The sequence below is a fragment of the Exophiala viscosa genome (genome assembly GCF_022695815.1).
Source record: "Exophiala viscosa unplaced genomic scaffold EDD37scaffold_14, whole genome shotgun sequence".
Classification (NCBI taxonomy): domain Eukaryota; kingdom Fungi; phylum Ascomycota; class Eurotiomycetes; order Chaetothyriales; family Herpotrichiellaceae; genus Exophiala; species Exophiala viscosa.
In genome coordinates this window covers 191,485-210,699 of record NW_026944366.1, presented here as the reverse complement: position 1 = coordinate 210,699, position 19,215 = coordinate 191,485, and the positions used below count along the sequence as shown (strand labels likewise).

The window sequence follows — 19,215 nt, the reverse complement described above, 5'->3', positions numbered from 1 at the left end:
TTAGAATTGAGGGCGGGCCAACAAGAATCTAGATGGTCTTAGGATAATTGTTCCGCCAGTCAGAAGACAGCTTTGGACTTGGTTGACCTGGTTGGGGACAAATGTGGCTGGTGTTTCGCTCCCCTTTTTTCTCCTCGTTTCTTTCCAGCCACACTTAGTTCGGAATCGTACCGAAAGACTTCACGTGAGAGCGTGTCGCTTACCTGGGTACACATGACTACGCGTTTGTGCTGCCTCAGGCAATCCTTGTAGCCTTGTCGTGCCTGATATTTGCTGACAAAGTCGCCTTTGAGTAACTCGGAGGCGCCATGGTAGTACACTTGCGACAATGAAACATGATTGAGGGATGAGAAGTTGCCATTTGGCTGCTTTCAAGCAGCTACCGCCACAGCCTATTGATGTATTTTCTTGATCGCAGCTCTCGATCTACCTGCTTCTGATCCATCACCATCACAGTCGCAATCATGGCTAATCGATCGAGACCTACTGCCCCAAGACGCTCAGTGCGTAATCGCAAGAAACAGACCACCCTGCAATTGTCGCCTCTGCCTTCCTCTTCTCCAGCGAAAGAGAAATACAGTCCGGCTGTGCAAGACCGATTGGCGAGTGTGAGATATCATGGAGCAAAAGGATCCCGTCGAGAGGTAGATAAAGAAGCGGACGAGGTCGATATGCTTCCAACGCCAGAACCATCATCTCAGATTCGAGGTCGCGATGAGAGTAGGTTTGCACAATCACTCTCTGCCTGGGATGCACTCACACTCCCAGACCAAGGGAATGCGCAGGCTTCGCTGTTGTCCTCCCCTACCCCGGTCCGGTCGGTCAATGTAGTCGAAGAAGACGATTCGAATGAAGACGATCTCATACAGTCGGCCAGCAAGAGACGAAGACTGTCCCCTCACAAAACCTCGACCAACCTCACCAGCTCTCCGCCACCACGACGGTCGGCCCGGTTCCACTCTGGAACATCGTCACAATTACATGAGTTAGCAATAGAGCCTGAGGATTCGCCTGCGGCCAGACGGTCTGGAAGACGGCGAAGAAGGTCATCACCGCAGTCTGCCCGGTCACAATCTCAGTCTCCTCAAAGCGTTGTTTCCGTTGAAATTGCTACCCCACCACGCCCTACAACTACAATGTCTGACCTTGGTTCTGCCGAGACCAGCGACGAGGATGACAAGATACTAGCTTCGATGCCGACGTCGCGTCGGCGGAAATCCAAAGCTGTGACCGATGACCCATTTGTCGTTAGTGATGATCATGTTCGCTATGTTTCTGACGAGGACGTCCCATCAATCCCTACAAATAAGTCTCGGAGAAAGAATTATGAGGACGACTTTGTTGTAGGTGATGAGGACATCGAGTACGTCTCGCTCGAGGAACACGATCGAGCTACAGCAAATAGTCGCTACGCTCGTAAATTGTCCCGATCGCACAAATCCTCACGAGAATCTCGCCGGCAGGCGGAGCAGGAGCAGGTAGAGCTGGAAGAGGATCTGCAGGACCTACAAGATTCGGATCATGATGACGGTGCACGAAAGACGCGTACGAGAGGTGGGCCGGTCACAACTCAGCGGGACAAAGCGCGAGAGCATTTTGACCTCCTCAGACGACGACGCGCGGGTGAAAAGGTTCCTCGAGTAGTGGATTCGGATGACGAAGAGGAAGAGGAAGAATCAGAAGGTGTGGATATCAATTACATTGGAAGGCCGCACGAAGAGATTCTCAGTGTCCATTCCTCTGTCGACACAGATCAAGAATCCGTACAAGAATCAGTCCAGGAGGAGGAGGATGACTTTATCATCGAAGAAGACTCAGCAACTGGACGATTCGGCCGACCTCATCCGGATATGCCACTACAATTCACCTCTTTTGCATCTTCGAAACCACGAGATCTCTTCCCTCACATTATCGAGTGGCTAGTCAAAAACAAAATTGCTCCAGCCTTCTCCCGCGATGACGAAGTGTTCAGTCTAGCATTTGACCGTCTCGAAGATCAAGTCAAAGCACAAGCAGGTAGCAGACTGATATCTTCCGCTTGGGGCAGTGACTTCAAGAGAGCAATCCTCGCACGACCAGGTATGAAAGTGGTGGCACTACCTGGTATGGATGAGGACAATATGCGTACCTGCGATGCATGCAATCGAACCAACCATCCTGCGCGGTACGAGTTTGTTTTCTCCGGCGAGCCGTATTACAAGAAGACGCTTGAGCCTGTAGACACTTCTGACGACGAAGATGAAGAAAGCCACGATGATGGACCGTCATATGATGAGAATGGCCACATTCTCCCTTCTGTCCATCGACGTTACTACCTAGGTCGTTTCTGCGCAGCGAATGCGGAGATGGGCCACAAATTAACGCACTGGAAGTATCATTTGAACGAATCTCTTATGGCATACCTCGAGGAACAAGGTGTGTTGTCGGCCGATGCTATCGTAGCGCGCGACAAAATGAACAAGAAGAAGCGGGAAAAGGAAGCCGAAAACGTTGTCGACAGCATGGAAGAGATAGGCGTCATTGGTGAGATGTGGAAGGATTTTGAGAATGATTTGAATGATGCGCGATTGGGTATGGAGGACTTTGAGAAGAAGGGCGGACGCTCCAAGGGACGTGTTGGCGCGATCAGATCGACGGCGAATGGGCTGGTCAGAGAGTGGTCTGGGGACAGGTACCGCGTTACGAAAGCGGCAGATTCGGATTCTGAGGGAGACTGAGCCGTCCTTGGGAGGTCATGAGGCTGCATGTTCTGGATAATTTGCCATGCACATTTTGGCTATTTAGACAGGATGCTTGAAAGAGATGTAGCAGGGACGACATGGAAGTGGGCTGACGTGCTCTGCACAATTCACAGCCACGTAGCCAATACGCAAACATGGACAGATAATGATGGGTCTTTCTGTTCATTCCTAAAAGTTTTGATTCCGTGCTTGCACAGACATTAAAATTCTTGTAGGGTAGAGACGAGATCGTGAGAATCCATTGCTCTCTGTAATCGGTCATCGAAGGCTGCGGTCCCGGTCAAACCAAGTCCTGTCCTGAATCCCGACTTCGACTCATGTGTTGTTGTGTGTTTCCTCCATATCGTACATATCCTACCTCTCTTCCTGCACCGGTTCTGCGTCACGGCCTTCCACGATCAGCAGCCGCAGACACCGCACTCTCCTCCACATACTCCTACACAATCATCCCAGACCATACTTTGATACAAGCAGGGATAGCCGCTCCAGAAGACATAGCCAACCCGGTCCCGAGTCAGATGTCATGCGGATGTGTATGCGCACAATCATGCCCATGCTCATGCTCATGTTGCCCAGCAAAGATATCTTACAACGAAGCCTTAGTCTGCCCTTGCTGCTGTTCCGCACCCCCACTCCCACTCTGGATCAACCCAGCAGCACCCTCGGCCATCATCTGCTGTTGTCTCTCCTGCTCCAGGAACTGCTGCTCCTCACCCAACGCAAGCGCGTACGGGATACCAAGCAAAAGCACACTCGTCGCGAGCACCCACAGGCCCTTTCCGGAGTAGTTGACGGTCGTCGACGTCGCGGAGACTACGCTGGAAGTCACGCTCGAGATCCGCGCACGGGCTTTAGGAGGGATGATGTCGCGCAGGGCGATGATGCGGTCGTACAGGCTTTCGTCAATGTCGCCGGATTCCGAGGCGGCGTCGTCGGAGACCTCGGAGTCTAAATACACCATTCATCAGTATTTGCCCAGGTGGACAAGCACGCATGGACGTACCGGTATCAGTGTAGTCTTCGTCATCATCAACAAGAAGTTCACCGTCGGTGGTGGCTTCGGGCTTGTTGACGAAGTGCTCGTCTTCGAGGACTTCGAGCTTGACCATTTTCGCGGAGAATGTTGTGTTCGAAGTTGGTGTGTTTTGATTGCTAGTCGATACTGTTCACTCTGTGATGGAGTAATTTGCGCTTACAACACGGAAAGGTCTTGCGTGTGGGAAGATGTTGAAATGCTGAAGTCGTGAAGCTCTTGCAACCGGAACCTGCAGCATTGCGTCGAGACTTTTTGAAAAGAGCCAGCCTCGTCTTGGCTCAGTTAGCAAACGTGACAAACATCTCAGCCTTGCTCCTACTTTCGGATACGGCCTCGAACCATTCCACGACTTTCAACTTTCGGCTTAACGATGACAACCACCCTGAATATTTGGCAGTCTAAATGGTTTGGAAACTGAGCGACGTCCTTCAAAAGTCGCAGGGGGATCACATATTTGGTGGCGAATGTGTCTACAACCCAAGTGGTGTCAGTAGTATTGACGCTGAGACGACGAATAAATTGGAATAATTTAATACTCCGGTCCAGTTCCACAGACAGAGGCTTTACAGCAGCAGTACACTTGGGCTCTTCGCATGGGTTTGGCACAACGAAATGTGGTCTAGTCGTACCAGTGGGATACATTCGTTCAATGGACACAAGCCTCAGACTTCATTACATCAAAAAGCTGCACTTGAGCACGGTTTGGAAGAATGCAAGTCCTATCAACCCAGGGATTTATCAATACCACCTCCCTAAGATCCATCTCATTCTCGCACCAATCTGCATTTCGTTCTCAGGATACGGCAATCAACGCCCTCGTTTACCCATGTTCGTGGTGTAATGTCACATCATCATGGGACCCGCGATACTCACTGATGCCACAGTTGTCGCCCTCCAGTCGTGACCGCCAGAATTTGCTCTTGCATACTGTCCATCTGTCTGACTTCAATACCAGCGTCTTCCAGTCTTTTCCTGCCATCGTCCGAGAGCACCAGAATTCCAGGCTCAGATATGCCAAAGTACACAACTCTGATGGAGTCTTTGAGTTCCAGTAACCTGTCCACACACGACCTTGAGCCACTCAATCGTTCATTGCAAGGTTCCATCGTGGTATAAAGAACGGTGTTGGTCGGCAAGACGTCCCCTACTTTCTGTTCGGGGATGTCGTGACTCTCTGCAACTTTGATGATGCAACAGTGTTCCGCATGTATTGTGCCACCATCGGAAGGTAGCTCGGAGAGCAGTTCAGAGGTATATCCGGTCGAGAGGATCTTGCCTGTGTCGCCATTGACAAGGACAGCTCCGACGTTGAACTTGGTTGGAGCTGGAGGTGAAAGACAGGCTTGTTCGAGTGCGTACTCCATGAACGCCTTGTGATCGTCCCGGGCGATGGTAGAATGAGAGGACGCTGTGTCCATATTGAATTCGATGAACTTTGCCGCAAGTGATCGATTGGGTGTTTAAGGATGCCTGAACCTCTCGTCGAGGAGTAGTGGATGATCTCTTGGGTTTAGCATACATGCAAGACTAGTCTGCGAAACAGAAAGGTGGGAAGTCGACTGATGCAGGGAGTCGTTGAAACACGACGCTCATGGCAGGAGCTGTGAAGGTCAGAAGTAGAAGGAGTAATAGTATAAGCCCTGTTGAATGCTCTTTCCATACTTAACTTCGAAGCTATGGTAACAACAACCAGTCCGCTGCCTGCTCGATACAATAGGCATTCCCTAGCCGAAGTCGTGAATACAGCTTCACAGAGCCGACCTTCCGTCTGCGTTAACGATTCAAGACCGCACTGTCGTTGCGGCGAAATCCAGTGTCTGGGTCACTACCCGAGAAACTGTGTATTGCAAGTGGTGCACATCTAATATAAAGGCTCATGCGTGCGTCAATAATATCATACCGTCGTAATCAGGATCCTCAGTCCCAAGGTACTGCACTGGACCGCATTCAAAAGTCCCATTCCACGAGCATCCCATCAGCCCCTCTCATCTCGCCACCCGCCAGACCATCCTTCTCGTCATCACTACCGTTGTCGACACCTTTCTTCTTCTTCTCCTTTTCTTTCCGAACCACGATCTTCGGAGGCGCTTTGTCCCTTTGCACCTTGCGCAAGAGGCTGGGAATGTGCTGCCGTCGTGACAGTCCAACACGGTACGTTGTTTTCTTGCCGCTTGACGAATTGGATGCCTTGATAGGAGAATGCGTCATAGGCCCCTCGTCCGCAATCGAACCTTTTGACGGCGTGACGACAACAGCCATCTGAAGTACATTTTCCTTCTCGGGCGATGCCAGCCGAGAGGGAGCTTCAGATAGAGGTGACATTGTGGGTGCTTTCGGCTCTCTGTAGACGTTCTCTCGTTGATGATCGCTCGTCAGATTCGTAGACTTGTCGGCTAAAGCTGGTCTGGCCTCTTCCATCTCCTCCTCTTTATCTTCTTGGACTTCTACCTGTGGGAGTGGCTGGAGCTTTTTGGGTTTCCGTCCTCTCTTCTTCGGTGCCACCCCAACGTCCTTAACCTCCGTAGGGATCTCAACAGTTACTTTGCTTTCCGTCTCGTTTACAAACGTGTTAAGACCTTGGGTTTCCTTGCCCTCTGTGCTCTCGTGATTCTCCATCAACTCCGTCTCCTTCTTGAGCACGCTTAGATCGGGAGGCAGGTCCAATTTGACAGGGGTCGGCTTGGTGTCCATCCAAACAACGTCTTCTTCTCCCTCACTGAGCATCGGTTCAGCCGTTTTGAGCAACGCAGCCGCAGACGTTTTCGCCCGCTTCACCTTGCTCTTCCGACCTTTCTTTGTACTGGATTTGGCGGATCCACCGGCAGGAGTCTGTTCAGCTGGTTCCTCGAAATCTACAATTTCGTTTCTGGCAGGAGTTTGTTGTTCGGTTTCGTGTACCGAGACGGCTTCTTCCTCAGCAACTTTCTTGGACCTGGATCGGCTAGGGCGCGGCTTGTAGTTGTCTTTCGGCAAACCAATCATCGCTTCATCACTGAGATGCAGCTCACTTGTTGGTTGTTTTACCGGCGATTCTTCGGCGGGTGCTTCCTGTCCAGCTTCTCCCATGACTTGTTTAGACTTCCCGCTCTTTCGCTTCTTCGATGAAAGATTTGTGGCCGATGTCTCAGATGCTTGGGATACCGAGTCGACAGTGCCCTGCCTTGTTCTGCTTACGTGTGGCAGATCTGGCAACGCAAACTCGTCCATGTCGTTCAAGGCGCCAGGAGCCGGAGACTCGGAAGATATCCGGGGGTTCTTTGGCTTCCGTCCGCGTTTCTTAGGCTGAGGCTTCTCGACGACAGTATCGATAGGCTCTGGTTGTTCAAGTATGGTCGCCATCGCAACTCCTGATCTAAAGTCATCGATTGGTGCTGGGCCGATCCCAACCCCATCATTTTGCATGATCACGGAAGGATCCACGAACGAGGGTCGTGTGGGAGAAGACTGAAATAGGGCAGAAAGTGCCTGATGTGGGAGAAGCTCATCCGTTGAGATGGATGGAATGGCCTGTTGCTGGGTCATTGTCTGCTGAGCGTCTGTCTGCATGATAGTGACGCTGTTGTCACCTTCAGCTACAATGGATGCTTGACTCAGGGAGCCAAAGGGATTGGTATGAATGTCGAGTCCTTGATTCGTGCCACGAAAGTCCAGATTGATTGATTCATACTGTCCCATTGAAGCCGTGGACGTAGTTAGTCGATGTGTCGAACTCGATAGTGAATGGTCAAGGAGATTGATTGATGGACCAGCATTTGGCAATGAGTTGAAAAGGTTCTGGCTTAGTCCATCTGTTGACTGAACTGCTATATTCTGACTGTTGGTACTGGCGGCTAGCGAGGGCTCGCCGGTAGGATTGAACAAGTCGATGTCCTTCAAGGCACCACCCCGAGACTTGGATGAGTGAGCATATGTTTTCGTCCTTTTCGAGGCCGAGACTTGCGCAAATTCATCATGTTGTAATCTCCCCGAGCTCTTCTGTAATTCACTGTGGGCTCGTTTCTTTCCTTGCGCTACGGGCGAGATTTCGCTCGATCGCTTGCCCATCAGAACATCAGAACTGTCGCTGGGTAGTCCTGCCAATAATTCGCTCGCTGTCGGCGCGCCGTTCACATGACTTGGTGAGTTTGATGAGAGTCTCTGAGTAGGATCTAGAAATTGGTCGAAGTCGTATCTTGACAGTAAGACCTGACTTGGGTCAACACCTCCATCGGCATTACCAGTTGCCACCATCTGTTTCACAGGTGAGTGAGAATCTGACTCAGCGTCCGAGTCCGCGATTTCAGGCGCCATCGATCAGTTTACGATTTGTACACATTGGTCATGACATAATGTTTTGGTGTCTTGCAAGAACAACAGTCTGGGAGGCGAAGACGCGAGAAGACGCGTAAATGACAATAAAAGGTGATTACATAAGAAACGCAAATCCACGTGACGGTCTTCAGTATCCGGGCAAGCTGAGCAGAGCAACATCTTACTTACCACGGCATAGCCTATGACCGTGGGAGACGGCTACATTACGAGGATGTTGAACTCGTCAAGGTTTACGGTATGTAGCCTTTGAACGTCCTCCAAAGCAAGTCCGGTTTCTGGACGCATCTGTCGCTGGAGGAAGCAGTTCGAATCAACGAAGGAAGGAAAGATGCCGCATCGCACAGTAGACCAGTTCAACACCTCCACGAAGCTTACACGCGCTTGCCAGCATCTACCTTTCTCTTGCTGACCAGACTGCAACTTTGACCATACCCCTGAACTGGCACCTGGATCCAGGCCTCAGCAGGAGACACAAAAGATGTGCAGGAACAATTCCAAACAAGGCGAATCGAGCAGCGCATATCCATGGAATCGGTTGCAACTTGTCGGCTGCTGTGTCAGTCTGAAAGCCTGCTTGGGACCTTGTCTCCGGAGACTATTGTCTGTCCGCAGACGCGAAGGGTTCCGAAAGTACGGTCACAGTGTGGACTGTGGGCGAAACCATCGACAGCGTGATGGTCTTGTCTCATCAGTTGGACAGTCCAAGTCAAACCAATGCAGGTGCAAGCTTGTCAGTCTGCGGACTTTGCATTCCCTGACAGCGCCCTACTGTAGGCGAAACCCATGGTAAGCATCCGAAGGTATGATCGCCACTTCCACGATCCTCCTGTTTCATATCATTTTTTGGATGTGTACACCCATGTCTTCGTGGAGCCGATCCTCAGCCTCAACGGACGCCCAAGACTGGATCGGTGCAGACGGGTTCATCGTGCCACAACAGCGGCCCGAGATACGTGGCTCGACTAGATCGTGGTCAACGGTGTATGCGGACTGTTTCTTCCGCAACGCGGCAGTTATAGTGTCATATATGCATCAACGAAACGTGCAAAGATAGCGTGTAGGGATTGGTCCGAGAACCAGTCGGTTGAGGTGGGAAAAGCCGCGGATCCCTGCCATGTTGCCAAACGGCTTTGCCAGGGGATATTGTTCTTTCGAGAAGAACGGTGTAGGGATCCTCAAAGGCGAAGAAACACACTGATCAACAATAATAGGAGCCTGAGATCAAAAGATATTCTGCTAGGAGGTCGATGGCCGGAAGTGTAAACTAGCAACGGAAAAGCCCTTTGCAGTGCATATCGCAGATAGTCGCTGTCGCGGAAATCCATTTTTTCGCACTGCAATAAAGGCAACTATGTCATTGTCGCACAAGGATTGATTCTTCCCGTCTCTCTCTCCCACTTCAGACTGCGCTGGGCCGTTTCTTCACCAATCTCCCCTGCTCAACGGTCGCCACCATCCGGACATCGAGTGTCCAGTCGCATTCACAGAGAAATTGTGAATAAACGGAAGTGTCAATTGACCCCCAATCGAGGACCCAACAACGACATCGATAGCCGTGCGCATCTTTGTCGATCAACCATTCAAAACACTCCTTTCACCGAATCATCTCAACTCTCGACACCGAGCCTCTCACTGCTCCACGTGCCTGATATTCGCCCACTCGATCAATCTTTCCACGCCTTGACCGCCTCCTTCCGAATACTACTGTACCTCCTCCAATCCTGCTTTGTAGCACGTCGACATTCTCTGCGTCGCCCTGGCGTTATTGCTTATTTCTTCGGCTCTCACCTTCCACCCCTCCAAGACCGACCACTCCTAGCGAATCATCATTCCACGCCCGAAGCAATCCCTGCCTCCCAGCTCCTTGCCAAATGTCCTCCCCATGTCCAGTAGCGTTCCCGCCGGAAGACCGTCCGCGCAAGCCTCGACGGTAAATGGACAGAGTCTCCGCCATGACTCTACTTCCTCTTCAACCTCAACAAGTCCCTCGTCGAGCTCGAAACCGATCTCAATCTCACGGGGGACGAAGGGGACGCAGAAGAACCATGGCAGAAGCCCGTTATACAATACTACACGGGTAGCCGACTGGGGTGGGAAGACACCTCCCTTGTCCGAGAGAGACAGCATTTTTGCCGACCACTATGTATCTCCCCCAAGCGATCCTTCCTCTCCAGCAGAGACAATAACCCACCAGTCGTCATATCCCAAGTCATCGCGGAAGGCACCGGGCACAATGTCGACCATGGTAGCTCGAACTCTTTCTCCACCAGAGTCCTTTCCAGTCACTCGCCCTCAATCCCCCGGAAATTTCGAATGGTTGAAAAGGTCGGACTCTTCTGAGAACACTTCTCGCCCTTCTACAGGTACAATACATGGTATTAGAAGGATCGCGTCAGAGGGACATCCGTGGGTCAAGAAATTCCATGTCACGGTTCAACCTATGGAGGAACAGGATGTCGGCGCTGAACAAGGAATCGGTCACAAATATGAGCAGCGTCCCAACACAGCCCCGGACGTCCCAGATACGTCTGAACATGATGAGACTGGCCACGGCCCCTCCGAAAGGGGTGGATCCATGCGGGCGGCATTCAAACAAGGCCCTCGTACGGAACGAAGTGTTAGCCGGGGTCGGCAACATGTTGACAAGAGTATTGAAGCAACTGTTAAGAATCCAGAGACAAGTGGAACAGCTCGAAGCAGGAAGGCCAGCCATATGATGGGCATATTCGATCCTCGCTCCGAGTCTCAAACCCTGTCTGTTGTCGGCGAGCTGAGTCGGCAACTCGCAGCGAGCAGAGTGCCGTCCAAGCCTTCTTCTCGGCCCACCACTCCTGGCGACCAAGATATCATTACCCTTCGGACTGGTCGAAGAGGTTCCAAAGAATCCTTTGATGTCGTTCCTGCTATTCCATCACTCCCAGATGAGGACGTACAAGAAGGACTTCCCGAGACTGAAGGTGACACTCCGTTTGTGTTGCACCATGACCCATATTTTCGCCAACAGGACCTGACCCAACATCCACATATGCCTGCAAACTTGCTGGAAGAGATAAAAGGAGCTCATAAGAGGAAGACCACGTCGGACAAAGGAGAGGGCGCCCAGCGGCAAAATGCTCACATAAATGGATATTCCGACGAACCCAACAAAGGCCGGCGGGAAGATGAGGAAGAGCATATTTCTGCTGCTGTCTACTATCCTCATCCAGGCCCGTCACCGGAAGAGATCGAACGCTTCACATCTCCAGGCGAGCTCACCGCCAGAATTCAAGCTCGCATCCCTGCCATCGACACTGCTTCTGCCCCTGAGGCAGCCGTTGACACGGCGGTGGGTACTGAACACATTGACATTTCAGTAGTATCCAAGAACGAGAAAAAGATCTTCCACGGAAATTACCGGCCTGTCGATGAAGAGAGGGCGAATCCGCCCACTCCAGCTCTTTCGCCAGTTGAGGAAATCCCAGCCAGCGCCGTGGTCAGCGCTTCAGAATCAGAATTTGAATCTGGAGATGAATATGGTTTGACAAGTCAGACGGACGATATGTCGACGACTCCAACACAAAGAAGCACACTCATCAGGAAGCCCAGCGAAACGCGCGCATCGCACACCAGAGCAAAGGTCGTGCTCGAGCCATACAGACACCAGGTCGGCGGCCACTCAACGATTTTTCGGTTTTCACGACGAGCAGTCTGTAAACAGCTGAACAACCGGGAGAATGAGTTTTATGAACGAATCGAGCAGAGACACCCTGACATGCTCAAATTTCTTCCCAGATATATTGGAGTACTGAACGTCACTTTCTCCAAGGGGTCAAAACAGTCGCAGAACTCCGAGTCGCTAGCTAACGATGAGGTTGGGGCCAAGGATTCAAATCGATCGGAATCGCAGCAACCTGAGGCTCAGCAAACGACCGGATCTGATGTTGCCAAGATCTCCCAAACGTGCGAGCAACCACGCATTGTCAGCCACTCGCAGCAAATCGGCACAATTCCTCAGGTCATTTTGGAACAAAACAAACACATTGTCCCCTCGAATTATTTTGACTTACCGGAGCGACCTCGAAGCGCCGATCCGAACCATGGACGACGGCGCAGCAAGGACTTTGACCTGTCATCTGCCCAGGTTCATGATGAGCTTCAACAACCCAAATCTCCTACCCGTCCTTCAATGCCTGAACACTCGATCAGCTGGGGCAACACCTCTGTTAATGAAGGTCTGAGAGATAAAGTTCTCCGGGAAGTCTTTGGACCTCCTCCAGTCCAATACTTTCGACGCCATCTCCATAACCACAGTACAGTGCCTCGACTGCGGGGTAACCATGCTAGTCGCAAGAGAAGCAACCTCTCTGTGAACTCGCTGCCGCCCACGGAGGGTGGCATAGTCAAGGAGGTAAAGGAGCAACCTGAGAAACCGGGCACAGATAATGACACTTTACACGTGACGTGGCAGAACAAAATTCCATCACAAACCAGCCAGAACTCGTCAGACAGCTTGTACTCGTCTTCAGCATCTGTATATGAGGACTACAAATACACCCTGGAGCAAGTCAAGACTACTGGGAGCGACATATCCAATGCTTCAAGTACCGAAAACAAATCATTCGTCAAGCGGCGTCACTCTGGGATGGGCCTTCGACGTAGACGTCAGTCGGTCAATGACAAAGGAAATCCCGACCTGGAGTATTTCGAGAATGAAGCTTACTCAACTGATGTTGGTCCAGATACAGGAACTGACGTTTTCGCCATGGATCAGGAGCGACAATCTGACAGCTTCGGCAAGAGCCTGAGAACATCAGAAGCACCCAGTGCCGCCAGTGAGGCAGTGAGCATTGAGGCAAAATCTGATAGCCCACCACTTGCTATCCGCAAATCGAGACAACGGTCTGATGGGAGTCTAATCCCCGCCAATCCGAAGGAGGCTCAATCGGCGGCCGCTGGGGATCGAGTGGCATACTTCATTCTGTTGGAAGATCTCACCAGTGGTATGGGGCGCCCTTGTGTGCTGGATCTCAAGATGGGCACGAGGCAATATGGGGTTGAAGCCACCAAAAAGAAGATGGAGTCTCAACGCCGGAAATGCAAAATGACGACATCACAACAACTTGGTGTTCGGATTTGTGGCATGCAAACGTTTGACGCAAAGGCTCAGAAGGTGTCCTACGAGGATAAATACTATGGTCGTGATCTCAAGGCTGGACGTGAGTTCCGTGACGCACTTGTCAGGTTTTTGTACGACGGCATCAGCTATGCGAGTGTGGCACGACACATTCCGACGATTTTGCACAAGTTGGAAAAACTGGAGAATATGGTAAGGCGGTTACCTGGCTACCGACTTTATGCCAGCTCTTTGCTGTTGCTTTACGATGCCGAACCACACAGGTCTCGTGAGGCTGAAGAAGCGGCAAGAAATGGTCACGACATTGCTCAACTGAAGAAAAAGGAGGGCAAGAAGTGGCCTCCACCAATCGATATTAAGATCGTGGACTTTGCCAATTGTGTGACTGGTGAGGATGAACTTCCGCCAAATGCTCAGGCTCCGCCAGCTCATCCAAAGGACATTGATCGAGGTTACCTGCGAGGTCTGAGGACCTTGAAAGCTTATTTTGAACACATCTTGAGCGATATCAAGAACAACGATCTCAAGGAAATAAATGGGAGGGAGGAGTTGACCAATGACACCAACGACTTTTCCAAGGAGCTGCCGACTTCTAGTGCTGAGGTGGCAGTCGAAGAAGAGGGAGAAGTCAGTGTATAGCGGGTTGAACAGGCAAGGGTAAAGACTATGACGGAGCAATCCAGAATCTTTTTGTGTGCTGAGTCCTTTAGCGAGGAGTATGGTGTTCATCTTTCAACACAGGCATGTGTGTATGAACACAGGGTGTCCCAACGGCTGGTAGGCAATTGACCATTGTCGTCAGGGTCACAAGATGGCCAGGTTTCAGGTTGTCGTTGGAGGCGTTCTGAGCTCTTACACTACGTACCTGGGTAGTAGTAGTATTGTAAACAACAGTCATGTAAAGAGAGACCCCAGTTCATCCCCAGGGTACCTGGTAAGTGACCTCGTATCAACACATGCACCTGGCATGGAGCGGTGCAGTATCGGCCCACCTCGGCACCTGTTCTGGCCGCCGATTCACCCCTGGCACGTGATCCGCAGTTTTCCAACTTCACCGCAAGGACTAGACTGCACTGCTCTTCGATCGACAGAAAAGTGCCCTCCACATTTGCCATTGCGCCTCTTCTGGATTGCTTTTGCTGTTCCAACACGCTCTTTATCTATCCTGCGACTGACCTTGCTTGACATTCGAATACCACCTTCGCTTTCACGACCGCCCAACATGACAACAACTATAACCCGTGACAATGTCACGACGCTCTTCCCCGAAATCCACACCCGCCTCATCGGCGACGAGCTGGCGCCCAATGCGACCGAGGGCTCTTCCTCCAGCTCCAAGTCAGATTCGTCAGAGGAGGACCTGTTAGCCGGCTACGACGAAGAACAAATCCGGCTCATGGACGAACAGTGTATCGTGCTAGACAACAACGACATGCCGATCGGGTACGGGTCGAAAAAGACATGCCATTTGATGTCCAACATCAACCGGGGACTACTCCACCGGGCGTTCTCAGTTTTCCTATTCCACCCCGAAACGAAGAAGTTATTGTTACAGCAGCGGGCCTCGGAAAAGATTACATTCCCTGATATGTGGACGAATACATGCTGTAGCCACCCTCTTGCGCACCCACAGGAAGCAGGCCGGGGCGATCTGGAGAGTAATGTCCTCGGCGCGAAGAGAGCGGCGATCAGAAAATTGGGCCATGAGCTGGGCATCAAGGCCGAGCAGGTCCCGTTGGAGAAATTCGAGTATTTGACACGGATACATTACCTTGCGCCGAGCGATGGGCATTGGGGCGAGCATGAGATTGATTATATCTTGTTTGTCGAGGCGGATGTCACGACGGAGGCGAATAAGAATGAGGTGCAGGACACGAGGTGGGTGAGTCCGGATGAGTTGAGGGGCATGTTTAGGGACGTGGAGGAGCAGAGTGGGAAGGATAAGGCGTTGAAGTATACGCCTTGGTTTCGACTGATTTGTGAGGGCATGTTGTTTGAGTGGTGGGAGAAGTTGGTGCAGGGACGGCTGGCGGAGGTTACGGGGGAGAAGGAGATTAGGAGGATGTAAAAACATAACATGACAGACTCGTTGAAAGGTCGATGAAAGTGGTTGATGGTAAATACCTAGGTGGTCAGGTCGAGGCATTTGCTCGTTCGTGAGTCGATGGTCGGCTACGCTGGAGGAAAGGGGGTGTTTGAAAGCGCAGGCGTAGGGGACTGTTAATGGGGCTGGAAAATACGATACCCAATATTACAAGCATGTTATTCGAAGACGTGATGGCAGGAAAATGTGATGCGTTGTGTGCTCGTCTAAGGAAAGGATGCCCCTGAGTCGTTGTAGGGGGACTGACCACGTATTTCGAGGTTGAGAGGGAAAGGTGTGCACTCTATGAGGATACTGAACATGTCTCGAACATTGTCTATATTGTAATTCGATATCGTGCTGAACTGGTCCTGTACGTCCTGTAACCACAATCATAAATTTCTTCATTAATATGCTTTTTCAAATTTTTCACATGTTGGCACCGCCCTCTTGATTTCTCTGTCTCGCCTCCTCCACGCTACGCTGCCAGTCAGTCCGCATGAGATATGTAAACTCGATCAGTGCAACAAGACCCAACGCCAGGGCCACACCTGTCCAGAGACCCCAAAGACCCCAGTCCTTGCCGAAGGCGAGACCAAAACTAAGCGGCAAAGCGAAGACGTAGTAGCAAAAGAGTTGAACATAGCCACCGAACTCTTGCCGTCCCAAACCACGAAGAATACCATTGCACGCTGCAGCCAGTGCGTCGAAGAGCTGGAATGCAGCGCACAGAGGTAAAATCTCGGCCACAATGCGGATGACCTCTGGGTCCGAGGTGAAAAGCCGAGGTATATAAGACCTCAACGCGGACAGGAGGGTCACGTTGAAAACACCAACGACCACAGCGGCGGAGAAGGTAACCTTTGTGCTGACCTTGGCGGCATCGGCGAGAGTGGCGCCGATGAGATTGGCCACACGGGTTGAGCCTGCAATGGACAGAGGGAATGGAATTTGGAATGTGATGGACGTGAGTGTGGCAACCACAGATTGTGCCGCCAGCACCGTCGTTCCAAAATAAGAGGCGGCAAATGTTAGGACTTCAAAAGCCAGAACTTCAGCCTCGATCATGAGCACACCAGGTAACGCAAGCTTGATCATGGGGACCCAATTTTGCAAAGCTTTCTTGGTGAAGCCGTTCCAGCACGACATGCCAGACTTGGAGACGAAACGTACGTAGATGAACAGACCGAGCGGAAGGAGGTTGTCCGTGATGGCGACAGCGAGAGGCGCACCAGCAAATCCCATTCCGAATCTCCACACAAACAGCCAATTCATCAAGGCATTCAAGGGGGCGCAGAAGAGAAGTACGTAAAGCGCAGCGGAGAAGAGACCTTGCGCTTGTGCGTATCGCTTGCCGGCTTCGAAAGCCGCATAACCCGGTGCACCAATTAGAACAATCTTGAGATATAGACCGGCAAGTCTGGCAACCTCGGGTTCGGGGACAATTCTGAGCAGGATGCTCTCGGCAAATAGCCAGACGACGGCGATTGGAATTGTGATGGCCCATAGGAAGAAGATCATGCGTTGCATTTGTAGACCGACGAGCTTCTTGCGTCCGGAGCCATAAGCCTGGGCGCATAGTGTGTCAAGCGAGGTTGCCAGGCCTTGATAGATGGCATAGCCTGTGATGTTCGCAGACATGGAGGCGAGACTGACGGCTCCGAGTTCGACAGTGCCAATATGTCCGACTGTGAATATGCTGGCCACTGTCAAAGAGTACTGGAGAAGGAATGTCACCATCAGTGGTGCAGAGTATCGGGCAATGACCTTGGCTTCGCGTTGCCAAGTGGTGTGAATCATGCCAGCAGCGACTGCTTCTTCCCATTTTGCCTCAATGTTCTTCGCGTCGGCTTGGCCGCCATAAGGGAGTGTTGGATCGCCAAGCAGAGGAGAGGCTTCGGATGCGACGCCCAGTCCGCCATCTAGGGCTGGTGTGGACTCCTCATCCTGGGAGACCTTGCGGTTGCCGCCTGGGATTCCAAGGTAGCTGCCGAAAATACTCTTCTTCCGGCCGCCTTCATCGGTTTGAGGGTGTTTGGGCGGAATGATGTTGTTGTCTCGCAGCAAACTTCTTTCCTCTTCTAGTGCTCGTTCTCTTTCTTCTCTGGACAATCTTTCGTGTTCGGTAATTCGCCGTGGAAGGATGGTGGCTCGATTTCCAGCTCCGGCGATGCTGGGTCGACGATAGGACCCAGCGAAAGAATAGGCATTTGGGACCGATGTGGACGGTCGCAGCGTTGAGCCTTCAGAGTCGGAGTCTGATTCTGCGGCTTCCTCGTCGTCGGTATCTTCTTCGATGTCTCGGGCTAAAGATGCTTGCGCTATAGGTGACGGGTTGGGTAGAGAATTGTGAAAGACGCGGCTGGTGAGACTGGTGACTCGCTCGAGAGTGTTGCTGTCCTTGCGTCCGGCCATCTTGGGACAGTTGGAGGGGGCTTGTTGCACGACGTCGGCTATTTCTCGATGAGGAATACTTGCATGCTCAGAACGTGAGGAGATGGACGTTGGTGAGATTCCTCGCGGTGGGGTTCGGGATGCTGGTTTTATTTTAATGCCAGAGACCGAATTGCTTCTTGTCATCCGTCTTGTTGGGGAGCAGCGTGGGAGGATATTGTTTAGAGATAAAGCTCGCTTCGAATGGTTTACGTTAGTCGGCGCTGTTGGTGGAGGGTTTCGATCATCGGTTGGATTAGCCACATCGGGTGCCGGGGTCCTCCTCGTAAGCTTCCTTTAGGCGCTTTAGGCGTGCTTAGGTGATTGGAAAGGCCAACGAGAAGTCAGAAAACATTCCTATGCTGTCGCCAGCTTTTCCTGCTCCATCATTTACACAGTAAGAACCTCTCGTATCGAACAAATCACGGACTACTCCGAAGAGGTCTCTTTGACGTAGAGCGTGTTGTTTCCTAAACCGAATTTTTGACGGCCGGCGTGCTCCAACTGGCAATCGCTGGATTGGTTTGACGACGACCTCACTTTCTTCCATTGTGCCAATTCAACGTCGATCACACCACTTCGCTAACCTGAATGTCTATCATACGACATCATTTTTAATCACGTCCTCTCGTTCATCTACCCTCACTACATCTCGCTCTTGTCCGCCATGGCCACACCAGCACCTCCGGACACCGCCAACGATGATTGGCATCCACTCTACAATCCATTCTCTGCCACTATCAATATCGATGAGTGAGTCCTGTCCCGCTTGTACGGCGGTTCATGATTACTAAGTCGCGTCTTCTACTTAGAACTCATCCTTCAAACCCAATTCGGCTTTTTCTACTCCGCCCATTTTGGGCTCCCTTATTGTTCTCAAACACATCCTCCGACGCAAGAGACCATTGTGCCAATGAACGAACTTTCCTTTCCTGGCTAAGACTAGCTGTCTACATGGCCGTTGTCGCCGTCGCCATTTTCGTCAATTTTCATCTCAAACACCAACCTAGTGCCCTCGAACAGAGAATGTCCCGGCCCCTGGGCATAATCTTCTGGGTGTTGTCGCTTGCCTGCCTCTCAAGTGGCATGGCCAACTACATGCGCACTGTGACGAAGTATGCCGGAAGACGAGCACTGGTGCAGTCTGGCATCAAGACCCAGCTCGTCTTCGGAGTCGTCGCGACAGCGATCGTAGCGGCATGTGCATTGTTTCTGGGTGCCGAAGCTCAGGCCTCGAGAAGTAGGAGGTGAATTCCAGGTTCATACAAAACGTACTGTTCTGTGTCGACTCCCTGGTGCATTTACTCACTATCCTGGTAAGCCAAAAGGTGCACACGAATCAACCGACATCAGTGGGTCGAGATATCCTCAGCCTTGCTACACGTTCTCGTATCGAGTCTGCCTCGTAGGTCTCTCATGGTAAGGCGCGCCACTTCCTGCTCATGCTTGCAATTGGCTCGGCTATTGATCCTACAAGCCTATCCTTTTCTGTCCAGTC

The 19,215-nt window shown here is 51.6% G+C and overlaps 8 protein-coding genes across 8 annotated transcripts; 4 read left to right on the top strand and 4 right to left on the bottom strand.

Annotated features, from left to right (window-relative positions):
• Positions 1-112: 112 nt before the first annotated feature.
• Positions 113-2,990, top strand: EDD37DRAFT_182820 (uncharacterized protein). Its single transcript, XM_062809981.1, has one exon. It carries the CDS (start codon positions 465-467, stop codon positions 2,715-2,717), a length of 2,253 nt encoding a protein of 750 aa, XP_062665901.1. The 5' UTR covers positions 113-464; the 3' UTR covers positions 2,718-2,990.
• EDD37DRAFT_641635 (mitochondrial outer membrane translocase complex, subunit Tom22) lies at positions 2,891-3,988 on the bottom strand. Its single transcript, XM_062817321.1, has 2 exons — positions 3,745-3,988; positions 2,891-3,689 (listed from the first exon to the last, which is right to left on the bottom strand). Exons 1-2 carry the CDS (start codon positions 3,848-3,850, stop codon positions 3,328-3,330), a joined length of 468 nt encoding a protein of 155 aa, XP_062665900.1. The 5' UTR covers positions 3,851-3,988; the 3' UTR covers positions 2,891-3,327.
• A 544-nt stretch (positions 3,989-4,532) lies between these two features.
• Positions 4,533-5,459, bottom strand: EDD37DRAFT_182928 (DRAP deaminase). The gene has a single exon (XM_062809982.1). It carries the CDS (start codon positions 5,193-5,195, stop codon positions 4,647-4,649), a length of 549 nt encoding a protein of 182 aa, XP_062665899.1. The 5' UTR covers positions 5,196-5,459; the 3' UTR covers positions 4,533-4,646.
• Positions 5,460-5,724: 265 nt separating this feature from the next.
• EDD37DRAFT_596268 (uncharacterized protein) lies at positions 5,725-8,120 on the bottom strand (the record flags this gene model as incomplete). Its single annotated transcript, XM_062814583.1, has 2 exons — positions 6,919-8,120; positions 5,725-6,855 (listed from the first exon to the last, which is right to left on the bottom strand). The coding sequence occupies exons 1-2, from the start codon at positions 8,065-8,067 to the stop codon at positions 5,725-5,727; spliced, it is 2,280 nt and encodes a 759-aa protein (XP_062665898.1). The 5' UTR covers positions 8,068-8,120.
• Positions 8,121-9,970: 1,850 nt separating this feature from the next.
• Positions 9,971-13,840, top strand: EDD37DRAFT_569875 (inositol-hexakisphosphate kinase; the record flags this gene model as incomplete). The annotated part of the gene is made up of 1 exon (XM_062814247.1): positions 9,971-13,840. The coding sequence occupies one exon, from the start codon at positions 9,971-9,973 to the stop codon at positions 13,838-13,840; it is 3,870 nt and encodes a 1,289-aa protein (XP_062665897.1).
• A 447-nt stretch (positions 13,841-14,287) lies between these two features.
• EDD37DRAFT_641631 (isopentenyl-diphosphate delta-isomerase) lies at positions 14,288-15,605 on the top strand. Its single transcript, XM_062817320.1, has one exon. It carries the CDS (start codon positions 14,424-14,426, stop codon positions 15,267-15,269), a length of 846 nt encoding a protein of 281 aa, XP_062665896.1. The 5' UTR covers positions 14,288-14,423; the 3' UTR covers positions 15,270-15,605.
• A 108-nt stretch (positions 15,606-15,713) lies between these two features.
• On the bottom strand, positions 15,714-17,699 carry EDD37DRAFT_570025 (MATE family multidrug resistance protein; the record flags this gene model as incomplete). The annotated part of the gene is made up of 1 exon (XM_062814255.1): positions 15,714-17,699. One exon carries the CDS (start codon positions 17,697-17,699, stop codon positions 15,714-15,716), a length of 1,986 nt encoding a protein of 661 aa, XP_062665895.1.
• Positions 17,700-18,124: 425 nt separating this feature from the next.
• On the top strand, positions 18,125-19,212 carry EDD37DRAFT_182401 (uncharacterized protein). Its single transcript, XM_062809978.1, has 2 exons — positions 18,125-18,470; positions 18,530-19,212. The coding sequence occupies exons 1-2, from the start codon at positions 18,385-18,387 to the stop codon at positions 18,966-18,968; spliced, it is 525 nt and encodes a 174-aa protein (XP_062665894.1). The 5' UTR covers positions 18,125-18,384; the 3' UTR covers positions 18,969-19,212.
• Positions 19,213-19,215: the final 3 nt, after the last annotated feature.